A 16,202-nucleotide genomic window follows, 5' to 3' on the forward strand; every position below is an offset into this window, starting at 1 on the left:
CTAATACTTTCAGCTCCAGATCCTCATTCCTGACCCTGACTTATCCTCTGTAATGTCGCTAACACTGTCAGCTCCAGAACCTCATTACTGACCCTGACTTATCCTCTGTAATGTCGCTAACACTGTCAGCTCCAGAACCTCATTCCTGACCCTGACTTATCCTCTGTAATGTCGCTAACACTGTCAGCTCCAGAACCTCATTACTGACCCTGACTTATCCTCTCTGTCACTACTAACACTGTCAGCTCCAGAACCTCATTACTGACCCTGACTTATCCTCTCTGTCACTACTAATATTGTCAGCTCCAGAACCTCATTCCAGACCCTGACTTATCCTCTGTAATGTCGCTAACACTGTCAGCTCCAGAACCTCATTACTGACCCTGACTTATCCTCTCTGTCACTACTAATACTTTCAGCTCCAGATCCTCATTCCTGACCCTGACTTATCCTCTGTAATGTCGCTAACACTGTCAGCTCCAGAACCTCATTACTGACCCTGACTTATGCTCTCTGTCACTACTAATACTGTCAGCTCCAGAACCTCATTGCTGACCCTGACGTATCCTCTGCAAATGGAGGGACATCAATCCGTAAAGGGGAATTGTCCCATGGACATTTTGTATATGAGTTAAATGCATAAACTTGACCTTAAAAAGTGCACTGTCTGCATTGTGAACTGAGCTTGTTGTACAAGAGTAAATTGACTACATTGCATTAACATACTTTATAGCTAATGTTAATAAACTAAATGAAACTAGTAATGGGCCAGCTAGTTACCTTTTCACCCTCTTTAGCAAGCTTACTTACAGTTCTTTTAACCATAAAATACACTTCTTCCCAACACCGAGCTGCTGCTGCAGTTCTTTATTGATGCTATAATTTGATTTAAGAACCTCATTACAGGTATTGTCAGCTGGTTTAATAACCTTATTACTGACACGCTTAATCATTTAAATGAGTAGATAAGTAATACTGCCGGTTATCCTATTGACTGTCCAATAGTCCCATCAGCCCTTATGATGGTAGAACATATATTAAGTCAGTGGTTAAATGACCTGGTTCTGGAATGTTCCGGTACAACGTGTTATAGTGCTGCTGAGCACCAGAGGACTGGAGGTTCTCCTCGGCCGTTTATTTATACCTCTTCACATGGCTGTAGCCGGCCCGTAGATTTAATGGGCCCTGGGTGACGAACAGTGACTGCATCGGGCGCGGTCTTCCGTCTCCTCGCTCGCTGCCGCCCGTGCGGGTCATTTCTCCCGGCGCCTGTGTTTGACTGCATACCATTTGTTTCCCCACTGTCATTCCTCCACAGGGAACTGAGTTTAATCCAAAGTACACTGGAGAAAACTTGACTTGTACGGTGGGAGGCCTGAAGAGGAGCACACAGTATAAATTCAGGGTAAGTGAGGCAGGAAAGAGGAGATTGCCTCCCTGGAGACACTTCTCGTTACAGAGACTTCTCAAAACCTTAAATTTACTGTCATTAAATAGCTGCAAAACCATTTCAGGCTGTCTCTGAGCTCTAAGGAGGGTTTATAAATGGACATTTTTAAGACCTCTTTTTTGTGGTTGTTCGTTGCTTTTCATTGAGGCGGGTGCAAGATGGTTGTTTGAGAAAACAAAACCTTGCATAATGATGCCAGAAACATAACAACTCATGAATGTGCATTATAGCTTATGACAAAGCTAGTATAACTGTCATGATTTACAGTCCCTCCCGGAATTTGCGATCCTCACAGTGTTTATGATTTTGTCCATTCCCCGCAATATGTTTGCACATAAAATTTAGGACAGTATTTGAAAACCACTGCTCCCCGCTATAGTTTAATTTAATTACCGAGCGTACTGTAGGCAGAATGCACAAGAGCCACAGCCTATTTTGTTTGTCACAGTTTCTGGACATAGTTTAAAATACCCCGAAGGACCAAAACGGTCCCAGTGTGGTTGGCCATTGTAGTGTCATCATGATTTTGGTCAAGCTGGCATAAAAGCTCAACTTAGCCAGATCTCTGTAAAAACTTCTTTTTTTTTTTTTTTTTTTACTTTGTTAAATGGAATTTTGAGTATGCTTCTTCTAGACTGTGACAGTGGAAAATATTTCTCAATCACATGCAATGTGTAGGCCCTCTTGCGATGCATCATTTCATTACGGGTGACCTTTCTGAATTTGCCTCAGGATATTAGGTTTTATGTATTTGAATTTTGTTGTCCATTAGAATTCCTGAAATAGATCATTTTGAGGCTTTTAAATTGGAAGCGAAAAGCCAAAGTAAGTGTTTTAAAACATTGACATTGTCTGGTTGACCTAGCCTATTCGGAGCCATTCAATTTCCCTGCCGGTTTAGAGAGAAAGTGCGGAAAGATTTGTGTTGAATTGAACAGTATTTGTGCAGGAAGTATTCACAAAAACCTTTGGGGGGTTATTTTGAGGTGTACACTATAAATCCCGCTGTGTTCATGTTCACTTATATTCACTTCAGCTTATGAAGGAAAATCAGTAGTATGAGGTTTACATATTTGCCCTTTTATTTTTCCTTCTCCCTCTCTCCACTCCTCCACAGAGGAGGAAGATCCTTGTGACCTTCTCTCTCCAAAACAGTCTCCAATAATATTTCTCAGCCATTTTTCATTCACACAACTTTACTGGATTCCCCCACATCCATAGGGAATTCCTCATCAATCATAAACTCTGAAATTAACCAGGATTTCTTTTCATATATATCACTGTTTTTCAGTTTACAGATTGCAACCCTCTGGCATTCTTTCTCTCTTCCCCCTTCTCATTCTCTAAATTCAGCTTGACGTATTGAAATATGTTTTCGAGTAACCTGTGTACTTGCTTATTAAAGCAACTAATCATGCAACACATCCACGTACTATACAGTAATAACACGGGAATAAACAGCTTTAAAGATGACGCTTAGAAAAAGCAAGCACTATCACAATAGAATGTTTGTAATCCTTTTCTTTTTGCTGTAAATAGCCGCTTTGTGCTTCGCTTCCAGTGTCGTAAAGTTCCTTTCCTCCCCCAACAATGATGGGAAGTTTTTTTGTGTCCCCTGTTTGTGGAAGGTGTAGTGCTGCACAAGCGCCCAGGCTTTGTGAGGTTATTTAATCTGTCGCTCAGCTCCAAGGTCTCTTTCCCAAAATCTTTTGGCTCTGTTGTGAATTGAGGCTTTTGTTTTTTCCTTATTGCAGTAGATGGACTCCTTCCGTGAGACTGTATATTCCTGTCTGCACTGTATACATTCTCTCTCTCTCTCTTTCTCTAATTTAAATTTAAATGAGCTTTAGTGGCATAATTTACATAGATAACTATTGCCAAAGTATGAGGAAAGAAATACAATGAACATAGAATAAAACTGTATGTGTGTGTGTGCGCGTGCGTGCAACAATGAATGTGTAACATTGAACAATAATGAAAAAAGGAACATGAAAGCAGATCAAGAAGGGAGCTTGAGTGGACTCTACTGGATCAGGATATATAGATTGGCTCATTATCTCTCAGGCTGTGGCAAACTGTCACATTTTGAAGCAATTGTTGCTGCACTGTATGTTTCTCTCTAATGGATTATCTCTCACTCATTCTTTCTCTCTTTCTCTCATTCGCTCTCTCTCTCTCACAGCTCATAGCTTCCAGCATGGAAGGAAGGAGCAGCCCCAGTGAAATCCTGGTTTGTAACACAAGTCCAGACAAGCCAGGACCACCCTCCAAACCGTGCGTTAAGGGTGCCGTGACGCCCCACAGCTTCTGCGTGAAATGGGGTACGCAGAACTTCTGCCTCCAATATCTCACAGTTTAACATCACTACAACCCAACAACCCAACTATAATAAAATGAGGCAGGAGAGGTTGTGGTGTATTTCCAGTATAGTCATGGCTAAAGGGTGTTGTTAGGCACAAGATGTGTGTGGGTGGGGTGTTGGGGTTGTGTAAGTTTGTGAACATTCATTTGGGGTCACATCGGAAGAATGTTCGGGAACCCCTGGTGTAGAGGTTATCTTCGGCAAAGAGCATGGCCAACTTGAGCTGATCTTGCATTGAGTGAGGTCCGTAAGCGTTTGGACTTAAATTAAATTCTAATTAAAGCGTGTGGACTATCAACTTTCATTTAAAGGTATTTACATCCATATGGGGTAAACCGTTTAGGAATTACAACCCTTTAACATTGTGTCACTCTCTGAATACTTATGGACCTCACTGTACACTTGTTTATCTGTAACAACCTGGGGTGTTTTCATTTCACTGCTGTTAAGTAGGCAGGGTTGGGCTTTGTCAGTATTTAAATAGGAGACCTGGAATAGAGACACTGTGCTGTAGGAGGTGTCTTCCATTGGATGAGACATTCGGCCAAGGTCCTGACTAACTGGTGTGAAGTTTCTCTCTTCAAACATTTCACGTTTTCTCTCCCTCCCTTCTTTTTGCAGACCCTCCTCAAGACAATGGCGGCTCAGAAATTTTGACATACCTCTTGGAAATTTCAGAAGGAAATTCTGACGGTACAAGCATTACTTATTTTCTTCGTCAGTGTTCTCCAAAGAGCAGCTCACTAATCTCTCCCTACATGTCCGCGGAAAACATCTCCCCACACCACAAAGCCTGGCACGCAATGTTCTCTCTTGTAATTGGCCCAGGCTCTTGAAAGGGTTTTGATTGGCGTTCCATTGATTTGTGAATCGATCCCCTGCTACTTAACCTACACAATTCCAGCAAAGCGCACCCCCAATCCTTAATTCGCTCTGTGCCTGTTTAGAAGAGGGATTGTTATGTATGCCCTAGCTTTACTTCATGTTTTTACTTGAGCATAAACTACCATAAGACTCACCATGCCTCTTTTGTCTCCATAGCTAATCAATGGGATGTTGCATATAGTGGACCGGCCACGGAGTGTGAATGTGATCACTTGAAACCTGGCACTTTGTACAGACTGCGGATCTGCTGCATTAGCACCGGCGGACACAGTCAGGTATGAGCCCGGATGCATGAAGGGAAACTATGGTGGTCATCACAAACTATGGAGCATTAAAAAAAGCTTCAATAAGTGGTAGATCATAAGGTACACTCATAGAATATAATAATAATAATGAAACTTATTTTAATGCTAATAGTACAGTCGATCCTTTGAGGAATTAACACATCAAATTGAAACTAGCATGACAAAACATAATTTTCAGAAATATGGATACTTCCCTAGATATTTTGTATATGGCTGCTCTGATTTTGTTGCTGTAATCCAATATCAGAACAATATTTATAGGGATCTCATTAGAACATTCATATTGCCCATTTGCTTTCTAAACAGTTCTCCTTTTCAGTGACCCTCCATCTCTGTCGTATTTTGCAAAGTTTGTTTTCGTAGGATGTTTTGGAAGATTGGCATAATGACTAATTTCCATTTAATTCTTCTCTTTTGTATCTGTTACTTCAAATGGTGCTATTATGTGTGCTGCTTTAGGTTTCATAAGTGTTTGGTTGACTCTACATTACTCTGGGAATCGTATCACTGAGGTTTTCTTGGAATCATAACAAGAAAAATAAGGCTGTTAATGATTTTTCAAAAAATATTTTATAGTCAATTTCCTTAAAATAAGTTCACAACAATGCACGACAATGACAGCAAAAGAAAAAATGGAGAATGAAATAGAATGGAAAAAGGCAGGCAAAGAGTTGAAGTGAAGCTGTACAACAACTCCTGCTGATGTTCCTGCAGTGTTCTGAAAGCCTGCCGGTCCGTACGCTAAGTGTGGCCCCAGGGCCCTGCCAGCCCCCAAGGATTGTGGGTAAAGCCAAACACAAGGAAGTACAACTACAGTGGGGTAAGCCTCCCTCTCCAACCGTTTCCTCTTTCACTGTCATCGCAAATCAATTTACATCTTGTCTATTAAACAAGGTCATTTTTTTTTGTTTGTGCCTTTTCTTTTGTCGTTTTTTATAAAAAGAATATTTTTTTTGATTACAAAAATAAGTATTAGATTCACTTAAAGGTATTTCTCAATGTTTGTTCTTTTGCGTGTGCTGAGCTCCTGTTCGAATGGTCCATTTTGCGTTTCGTTTATGTGCATCAACATTATTTTAAAGCGCTTTAAAATGGTGGCGAACGGTGCTGATGAGTTCTGGCCTCCGTTAAAACTAATGAGCCACTTCCACTGTCTCGCTCTTTCAGTCCTCTAAAAGTTTCAGATTTTAAAGGTCATCAATCGAGTTCCCTTGACTTTTTACATCCTATTAATAATGGCCCAAAATTTACAAAGGCCAATGGAATTTCATAACCCATGCCCAGCGTCCTAAATAAAAGAGGACCAAATGCCAGGGCAAAGGACAAATAGGCTAAAGAGACTCCTTACCTGCACAGTTTCACAGGGACTAGCCCCAAAGTAAGAAACAGTGAAGCATATGGAGCTCCGAGCAATGCACACTGTTTAACCTCTACAACCTCTTCCTCAGAGTAAAAAAACAGAAGCAATAATTATTATTTAAGAATATATTCCCCTGCTTTATACTTAATAAAGCACCTGTACATTGGACTATGAGCTTTTTGTTGAGACTAATTTGTTTTTATTTTTTATTGCCATATTGATGTGTAAGTTAAGAGAAGAAGTCATAGTAGGTGAACACCATGTTCTCATATCCTTTCCAGAGTTTTAATATTTTTGATGATCCTACTCTTCTAGTTTCTGTGCTTTCAGTCTCCCTCTAGATAACACTGTATGGAGGAGGGCCTACACTTAAAGGAGCACTTTGTGAAATTTACTAGAAAGTGGCACAGCGGGGAAAGGCTTATGTCTCTGTGGTGGGAACAGTACCGAGTCCTATACACATGACTACCCTATTCAGTTCCACACAGTTGGGTTTCTTTACTGATGCAATGTTTTATCAAGCCAGCTTTCTAAATTGCTGGGCAGACTCTTGTTGCTTTATGAAATGTGACCTGGACAATTGCTGTCTTGGATAACTTGCCTAACTCCTAATAATTGCGTGAATTTTCCTCACATGGAGGTAACATTTTTTTGAAGGGTAGGGTTTTTAAAGTATTTAAAACAGAACTATTTGATTGAAAATAACAAAATTATATTGGTCATTGAATATTGGCTACAATGTAATAAAATATTGATAAGATAGTGTGTAATACTTAGGAAAATATTATAATAGTCCTTGAGAGCATTTCTGAACTCAACTGTCACCTAAAGCATTAAACTTCATAAAGATGTTTAATTGCATTATATAATAAACAATAAAGCCATATGTGTTTGTGTCAGGAGCCATTTATTAATTTAACACCGTTAACCTAGTGATGTGCGGACTGATTTGGATTATCCTCAGCATGTACATTCACTATGATGGAACTGGCCTGAAGTAAAAATGAAGTAAGAGAATTGACCCTTTGCGAAAGTGTTGTAATTACACCTGCTTTACCAAACCCAACAGCAAAACCTCACGGGTATACTAATGTAGTTCAGATACAGTGGTGACCTCATCCCACAGAGCTTAAATAAAGGGTTGTTTTGGCTGCGGAACTTAGCTGCGCTAACTAGCATCTTCGGTTGTCTGCTATGTTGGGTGGGGGCTGCAGACCCCTCCACACACCCGTTCATGCCTTTCTCTCTTCCCCCAGACTGCCCCTCCTCTGAAGGCTCCTGTGAGGTGACTGAGTACAGCGTGGAGATGAGTCAGGCGGACGCCGACCCCGCCCAGGTCTACCACGGGCCCAACCTGGAGTGCACCGTGGGCAGCCTGCTCCCTGGAGCCACCTACAGCTTCCGCGTGCGTGCAGCCAATGACGCCGGGGTCAGTGACACTCCCTCCCAAAACGCCTAAGCGAGGGGGAACGGGGGGTAGTCTAGGGATGGCAATGCTGGGTTGATGAAGCACAAAGACGCGCTATGATTGTCAGTAGGGGGGGAGTCATTCTTTTGTTTATATAGCCTCACTCTACCTTTTCGCTATTCTGGTTTCTTTTCTTCCCAGTTCTATTTTGGTTTCCTCAAATTCTCAGTATGCTAAATGAATGCCAATCATGTGACATTTCTGGAAAGCTTACCCAGAGATCCCATGTGTCGCAGTGAACTTGAAATGTTTCCCTTTGTTCTTAGTGTAATAGACCGGCCTAGTAAATGAATTGTGATAAGTTGCCTTTCTCCGAAGCTCCACACCTGTTGTCTTTTCTGAGTCACGGGCAGCACAATGAAGGCAATTAAACCTGACTCATCCGGCTTCAGCCGGTTCTCGGATTTGCAGATGAGTGGGGGTGGGGTCACTAAACGATTCTTTTGAAATGTTCATTAACGCATTTAGAGGGCAAATATGAACGTGTGTGGTCGTTTATTATATGGTGCCGGTACCTATGAATGTCAATACCAATACCCTGTAAATGCACACACGTGGCAGCACCATAGATTAGTCATCTATTACCTTTACTGCTGGGTCTCTGCATTTACTTATAGAATTTTCTTGCAATGCATTTTAAAAATGGTTCATAGACTGGCCTGATTTGAACAAATATTTGCTCTTAACTTTGAGTCAAAATATATGTTTATAAGTTACATTTTCTCATGGTCACCAAATGGTACAGATGTCATAAATTATTGATAATTTAATTGAATCCAAGTCTTTATGTTGCATTCGCTCGATTTTGCCCTGTATTGGACATTAATCGTCTGTCTGATCTTTAGATACGATTGATAGGGTCTTAACTGTAAAGCGTCTGTGTTTGTGTTCAGTTCATACAAAAAAGGAATGGAATAGCACATTGAACTGTAATTTATTTTGATGAAAATATGTCCTTAAGTATGCACATCCTTATGTTTCGGCAGTGTTCTTTCCAGAGAGAATTTATGTAACATTTTCCACAGAGAATTTATGTAACATTTGTCGCAAAGGTTGTTTATGCTGGCGCGGTTCGTGTTTAATGATATATCTGTGGTCCAAAACTGATGTAATGGTTAATGCTTGGTTTGAGTCTAATTTGGGGTTTGTTTGTTTCTACTGTAAACCCACAGTAAAGCAGCATGAGGCCCTGAATGAACAGAGACCAGGAAGCATGAGTTAATTTAGGGCCGTAATAGTGATAATGACAAGTTTATGTTGGCCCGTGTTTTTGTTTTGCTCACTGGCTCCTGGCCGTTGTGCCATGCTCGTCTCACTGCAGTACGGAGATTACTCTGAGGCCACAGAGGTGACGACTGCAGCTGGTCCTCCGGGCCAGTGTGGGGCGCCCTCTCTTACACTCACGTCAAGTACCTGCGTTCTGGTGAGCTGGGAGGTGAGTGCAGTTTCAAAGGAAAAGCTTCCGGTTCAACCTGGTTATTAATTGCGCTCCTCTCCTTCAAAACGGAAGGCGGTACGAACTTTAGAGTATATAATATATGGAGACTGTGATGGCATTAGAAACCAACGGGGAAGAATTCTACAACACAGGGCAGCAGTTTCGCTCACTGCTCTTGTTCACATGCCTAGTCACATGCACAATGAAGAAAATGCAGGCTAAATTGCGCACCTCGGCAGATTAAACAATGAAAAGTGCTTGCAGTTACCAAACGAGGGCACAAAGATTGTCTAAGCATTTTTTGGGAAATAAAAACATTTGTCTGTGTGCTTGGGGGGGGGGGGGGGGGGAAACATTTGAAAAATGTTTTGACCACCCAGTGGCGTGGTTCTGATCCAAACTCTGTCCTCTCCCTCCTCAGAGCCCAGAGAACTCTGGGGCTGACATCTCTGAGTACCGGCTGGAGTGGAGCCGGGATGAGGACACCCTGGAGCTCATTTACTCTGGTACAGACACCCAGTGCGAGATCTCAGACCTTACAGCAGCCACACACTACTGCTGCAGACTGCAGGTAAGCTCCACTCACAACCTGCTGGCTGCCTTGATTAAAGCTATTTTGAGAAACCATTTGGGACTGTTAGTTACCATTGCAGGTAGTCAAGTGATACTGCTGTAGTCTAGATTAAATAAATAACATATTGATGCGAAGTTTGGGTTGCCATTGACATTTTCAAATGACAACAGACAATCACACACTGCAAAGTAGACAACCGCGAAGCAATTACAGTGTCTACTGTTGGTAAACCTGTAGGTCTGATGAGGTCTTTCTGGGTAGATTCCCCTCACTGGTGCAGTCTCAGAATTATGACGATGGTGGCACGCACGGTTGCATTGGCTTTTCCAGGTTCGTGACAAATAGCAGAGAATTGTAACATATGAGAAACGAAAAGTGTACCATCGATATTACTGGCAAATTTAAGTTCATTGGACAATAAAATGGATTTGCTACGACTGAGAATGGCTGCACAACGGGAGATGAGGGACTGCTGCCTTCTAATTTTTTCTGAGACATGGCTTCACAGGAATATACCTGATTCGGTATTACAACCGGATGGACTTGCTTTTTTCCGGGCTGACAGGAATTCACTTGGGAAAACCAAGGGAGGTAGACTGGGTGCCTAAAAGTTAGTGCACAAACATTTCTGACGTTTTTTGCCACAGCAGTGGAATAGTTAACGTTAAAGCGTCAGAGAGGCAGCCATGAGCAGGGGTCACGCAAACCTGGAGGGTTATGCGTCGACTGTCATCGGCTACATCGGCAAATGTGCAGAGGATGTTGTGACCACTGGAACTGTGGAAATTCAACCCGACCCGAAGCCCTGAATTCTGAGGTCTGCTCACTGCTCAAAGCCCATGATGCTGCATTTAGATCTGGGCATGGCAGTGCTCTGAGCAGCTAGAAATAGCCTCGCTACCACTGTCAAGAGGGCTGAAATACTGAAAATACAACAACACTTTCAGCAGAATAATCCCCAGCGCATGTGGCCGGGCAATCAAACAATTTGCACGAGAAATGCAATTTTCCCGTTTCAAAGCTACTGACAACAAGCCAGCCCAGAAGACCTCACCCTCTTCCAGGCGACTAGGTACTGTCTGTTAAAACTCAGGCACTGAGGGTGAACCCACACAAGGCTAGCGGTCAGATAACATCCCTAGTCGCATGCTCAATGAGTGCACCCACCGGCTGACAGATGTGCTAACAGCTCCCTGGCCCAGGCTTCAAATCAGCCTTCTTGCTTCAAATCTGCGACCATTAATCCAGTTCCCAAGAAGTCTCCAGCAGCATACCTCGATGACTACTTCGGTCGTTATGAAGTGTTTTGAGCGGCTGATCAAGACACACATCAACACCTCCACCCGGAACACACTGGACCCTCACCGATATGCAGACTGGCAGAAACTCCACTGAGGATGCAATAGTATCTGCCACTCATCTAGTGCTGTCTCACCTGGAGAACAAGACCACATATACCCGTTTGCTGTTCATTTAATTAATACCATCATTCCCCCCCGACCCTGACAAATAAGCTGAGCTCTCTTGGATTAAGCATGTCGATGTGCAACTGGTTAATGCTAACACTGGAGCCCCCCAAGGCTGTGTTAAGCCCACTATTGTACACACTGTTTCCCCACGACTGCGTCGCCATACACTAGAGCGGTCACATCATCAAGTATGATGACGATTCCACAGTAGTGGGGCTCATCACCAACAATGATGAATCCGCATACAGGGACAGGGTGCGACGGTTCGAGATCTGGTGCAGGGACAACAACCTCTCTCTGAATATCGACAAGACGAGGGAGATGATTGTTGACTTCAGAAGGGCTGGAGCTGGTCTGTGGAGCTGGTCTGTGCACATCCATCCTCTCCAGGTTCTGCAGATGAACTATAGAGTCCATACTCACTTGCTGCATCATTGCTTGGCATGGGACTGTTCAGCTGCAGACAGGAAGGCCCTGCAGCGTTGTGAAGTCCGGTTCTGAAGACCAGTTTCCCTGCCATAAAGGACATTTACACAGAAAGGTGTGAGAGAAAAGCCTGCAGCATCATGACGGACTCCTCTCACCCCTTTCTGGGGCTATTTACTCTGCTGCTTGGAACAAGGCTGAGGAGTATGAAGTCCAGAACCACCAGGTTCATAAACAGCTTCTATCCACAAGCTGTTCGTCTCCTGAACTGTACCACCTGACTGCGGGGGGCACAGGCTTACATAAGCACTTTAGCACTCAGACACTTTTATTTTTTTACATTTAAAAAAAAATTGTAGTTCATAAGTCTGCTGCTCCTATTTGTTCTATGCTTGTTTTCATTGCTTTGTTTTTAATAAATTGTTTTTATGTTCTTGTCCTATGCTTGTTTTTACTGTTTTTGTTTTAATTTACTGTTATTATGTATTGCACTATGGGCCTGCACTATACATTTGATTCCTTCCCTTTGCATAACCTGTACGGAGAGGAATGATAATAAACAATAAACAACATAAAACACAACAGAACTCAAGTCACCTTCCCTGTCCAGACCAGACCTGTTCCCAGGAGTCATGTGATGTCTGTCTCTTTTCGAAACACGCAGTGCCTGCCACTTTGTGAATTATAATGCTGTTTGATCACAAATAATGGATCCCTCAATTTCAAGGGCATCTGGACCTGAAAATAACACTCAATTATTTTTATAATGCAGGTCTCGTCTACTTTATTGAACACACATAAACACGCATGTACGCAGGTACGCACACGCACACACACACGCACACACACATACACACACATGCGCACAAACACAAAAAAATGCACGCACACATGCAGCCGTCCATGTAGTCATAGTAGACAGCAGCGTGCTGCTCATTATTTCCATCTCTGACATAAGAGGGGACTGCGCTTTAAAGTGTGTATTTCTTAGAAAAGTAAAAGTCACAGAAAGACAACCGAGTGCTGATAGCAGGAACAGAAGATAAATGAAAGAAAAAAGAAAAATGCTTTCATGTGGCTGAACTCTGCTCCTCAATACAGTACACTACAAATTGCTTTTTTAACGAAGTGAACATGTCCCATATCAGCATGTGTGTGCGTGTATGCGTGCGTGCGCATTTTGCAGGTATGCACAACAATGGCCGATCCATTCAGGATTTTGTGCCAACTTCTGCTTTTAATTATTTAATTATATTCGTTGCGCACCCCTGGCGTATTGTAACCACTTTCACTCAGTCAAAGAAGATAACTGTAATACAAAAAGCTCAAAATGTCTGTTTGGACGGGTGTTTCTGCGTGAGGTGTATGCGTTATGGAATAGTTTTCATTGTTAATTGTTGAACACTAGGACATTTATGTAATAACAAGCATTGTGCACCAATGTTCCATGTCCTCCCTGCCATTCCCTGCAATCAGGTTACCTGGAAAAATATGAGTTCATCCACAAACAGGAACCGCAGAAACAATACCCCGTGTTTTGAGAAAGTGTGTCCTAGAAAAGACACAGATGAGCAGTGTCCCATGCCCTTTTTAACAAAGCCCCCTTCTCTCTACCCATTTGGCCTGTTTTTCAAGCACAACCAGGTCTATTAAACTTTGACCCTGCCATTGTTATCCACTTCCATAAATATGTATGTAGCTGGATATCGTGGAATAAAGAAATGGAAGTTCCTTTCAGTGGTTGAAACCAAGGTACTGCAGCTTATTTGCTGGGAGCCACTCTGACTGAGTGAGCTACCTTTCTATTCCTGTTGATTAAAAATTTAAAGTGTTGGCTGTTCCAGTCTCCCAATAGTGTATGCAAGGCAAGGAGATGATGTAACCATCTATAAGTGTTACTCTTTTATGGAAGCATTTGTCATGATGCTTTCACATAAACCGTTTATTTAAACTAAGTTGGCAGTGGAGGTCTGTTTTAAAGTTGTAAGTCGTGATAGAGATTCTTTATCATTGTGAAGGCAGGGAGGCTTTCAGTCTGCTACCCACAAATGGTCAGAGAAAGGTGAACAAGGCTTTAAGACTTCACCAGAGACCCACAAGGACACAAACTGCTTTCCCTCCTCACTTTATGGACTCTGGGATTGATTGACTTGTTTTTTCTGAAGTGGCGGCAGCCTTTACAACGTTTTTGTTACATTTGTACTTTGTAAAGGCTTGAAAGACAGCATTGAATAATGAGAGGCAGCAATGTATTTGAAAAACACAGTTGAAATGCAGTTTGTTTTCATGAATTCATGTAACGGCCATTTTCTCGAGAGTAGAGGGCTCTGAAAAGCCTATGCTAATGTGCTTCTGTTTAGCTGTTTTATTTCATGATACCAAGACCATCTCCCTGTCTCACTCACCCTTTGCCCTATCCTCTTAATCCTGCTTCCCCCTTATTTTCCATTCAGGTTCTGTAATAATTATCGCACTGTGTGCTTTTCTTAATAATTGTGTATTGTGCATCGTCACCGTATACACTTGCTCTGTGGCATCAGTTTGAGTATTTGTTTCCAGTGTCTTATTGCAAAACATTGTTTTTCCACGGCAACTGATGATGCAGTTCTTTACAGCCATTTTGCCTGGCCTTTCTTTGGTCTGTCATGGTACCTAAGCCAATTACACCACTGGGTCCATTTTTTTTATTTGTCTGCTGAATACGGTTTGATTTATAGCAGTGTAGTCTGCGATTTCCTTGGTGCTGTCTTCATGCTAACCTCCCGGTTTCATTTTCTCAGGCTGCCAATCAGGCAGGAGCAGGGCCCTACAGCGAATTGGTGAGCTGCCAGACCCCCGCCACCACACCGGACGCAGTGTCTACCTTCTACCTGGCGGACTATGACCACGCAGACGGGCGCACATCCTCGCCATCCACGTGCCTCGTCCTGAAGTGGGAGGAGCCCTGCAATAACGGGGCAGAGGTCACCTCCTACAACATCATGATGGGGGAAAGCCTGGTTAGCGTGGACAACGTGACCTGCTACGTGATCGAGGACCTGCAACCGGACAGCAAGTACATGTAAGATGGCTGCCGATAAGCTCACTGTCTAGCTTACATATGACTGGCAACCGAAGGGTTGTGCTAACTCCTGAAGTCTTACTGCATGCCTGTGTAATGCTATCATAAACATCACATAAAAGCTTAACCCTTGTGTTGGGTCAGAAATGACCCACCACTATGTTTAACAGCATAGAAAACCCCCTAAATTATCTTTTTTCAACTTGAAATTTGATGACAAAGTTTGTGATGAGTGACAGGTTGTTTCTTCATGCAAAGAAGATTTGGGGTTTAAAATTCAATTAAGCTGCATTATTTTAGGGGTTTAGTGAAGGCGGGTCATTTTTTACCTTTAGGACAAGGGGAGTATACAGAATAAGTTAAGACTACGCGAGGGTTAAGGCAATTTTAACCAGCCTTCAACAAAGAGGAAATAAATTATTTTTCTTAAGTCTTATCAGGGCTAAAAAAAGTTCCTGTACTTATACAGGCAAACAGATTTGACAATTTCTTGCAAATGCTTCTCTCAAATATCTAAGTTTGAATATTGCTGTATTCTATAAGCACTTTTAAAGTTGTCCATTTACCTCCCCCGCCTTTGAAAAAAGAGAACTTTGTCCAGACGATCATGTTTTATAGCCCTTATCAATAGTGACATTGAAAAATAACACTTCTATGAATGTCCTGATCGAAATAATGAATGTTACATAAGGGTTATAATCGCAATAAGCTCAACGCCCACTGTCGGGTCACCCTCACACAGTTCTTTTAGCCCCATTCAACCTTCATGTTCATTATCACAGAACTGTTTTTGTTGCATTGTGTATCTGTACATGGGTGCAGCAAGGCTGCCTTTCGTCTGTATGGGTTTAATTCACTGAATTTGAACTCTGTATTTAAAGGCTTAAAGCACAGCCATTTCCTTCATTATAGGAATTTAGGGTGCAGTTCAGAATATGGGCTTGTTCTCCTCCTGCCTCCGCCTAAGTCCAATATCTATTTACAGTATCTGGGTATATTGCTCTAATGAGACCGCTGTAGAGCACTGGTCGCAGAGGCATTTTACGTTGTACCTCGTCAAACACCGAAGGGATTATTTACTCGCCGTTTCCTTCTCTGTCAGTTACATGTGCCATAAATCATATTGTCCCTGGCCTCTGCCTTTGACTCCAGAGGTTATGAGTCATCTGTCAAAGACTATATTAACAACATTACTTTTCTGGAACCAGCTGCACTAAAATATTGATATGAACTGAAACATGTAAGCATTTGTTTTTTTTTACCTCTTCACTAATACAATCTTTGGTTTAGCTTTAATGTTAGCTTGTTTATGTAATATTTTCCGGCATAGATTCTTATCTTTCAATTATTAAAACACCTAAATCAGGTTAATTAAGTCATTTAGAAAAAGCATCCTTTATTCCT

General features: G+C 42.2%; 1 protein-coding gene across 3 annotated transcripts in view; it reads left to right on the top strand.

Annotated features, from left to right (window-relative positions):
- The window catches only part of fndc3ba (fibronectin type III domain containing 3Ba), a 150,182-nt gene that overhangs the window by 115,541 nt on the left and 18,439 nt on the right, over nt 1–16,202 (top strand). For all 3 annotated transcript variants that reach the window (XM_061243134.1, XM_061243136.1, XM_061243135.1), the window contains 9 exons: nt 1,319–1,405; nt 3,633–3,771; nt 4,434–4,505; nt 4,854–4,972; nt 5,717–5,822; nt 7,619–7,791; nt 9,152–9,265; nt 9,690–9,839; nt 14,518–14,798. In XM_061243134.1, the coding sequence (XP_061099118.1) occupies nt 1,319–1,405; nt 3,633–3,771; nt 4,434–4,505; nt 4,854–4,972; nt 5,717–5,822; nt 7,619–7,791; nt 9,152–9,265; nt 9,690–9,839; nt 14,518–14,798 (1,241 nt within the window). The remainder of the gene's footprint in view (nt 1–1,318; nt 1,406–3,632; nt 3,772–4,433; nt 4,506–4,853; nt 4,973–5,716; nt 5,823–7,618; nt 7,792–9,151; nt 9,266–9,689; nt 9,840–14,517; nt 14,799–16,202) is intronic.

The sequence above is a fragment of the Conger conger genome, chromosome 5, assembly GCF_963514075.1.
Source record: "Conger conger chromosome 5, fConCon1.1, whole genome shotgun sequence".
Classification (NCBI taxonomy): domain Eukaryota; kingdom Metazoa; phylum Chordata; class Actinopteri; order Anguilliformes; family Congridae; genus Conger; species Conger conger.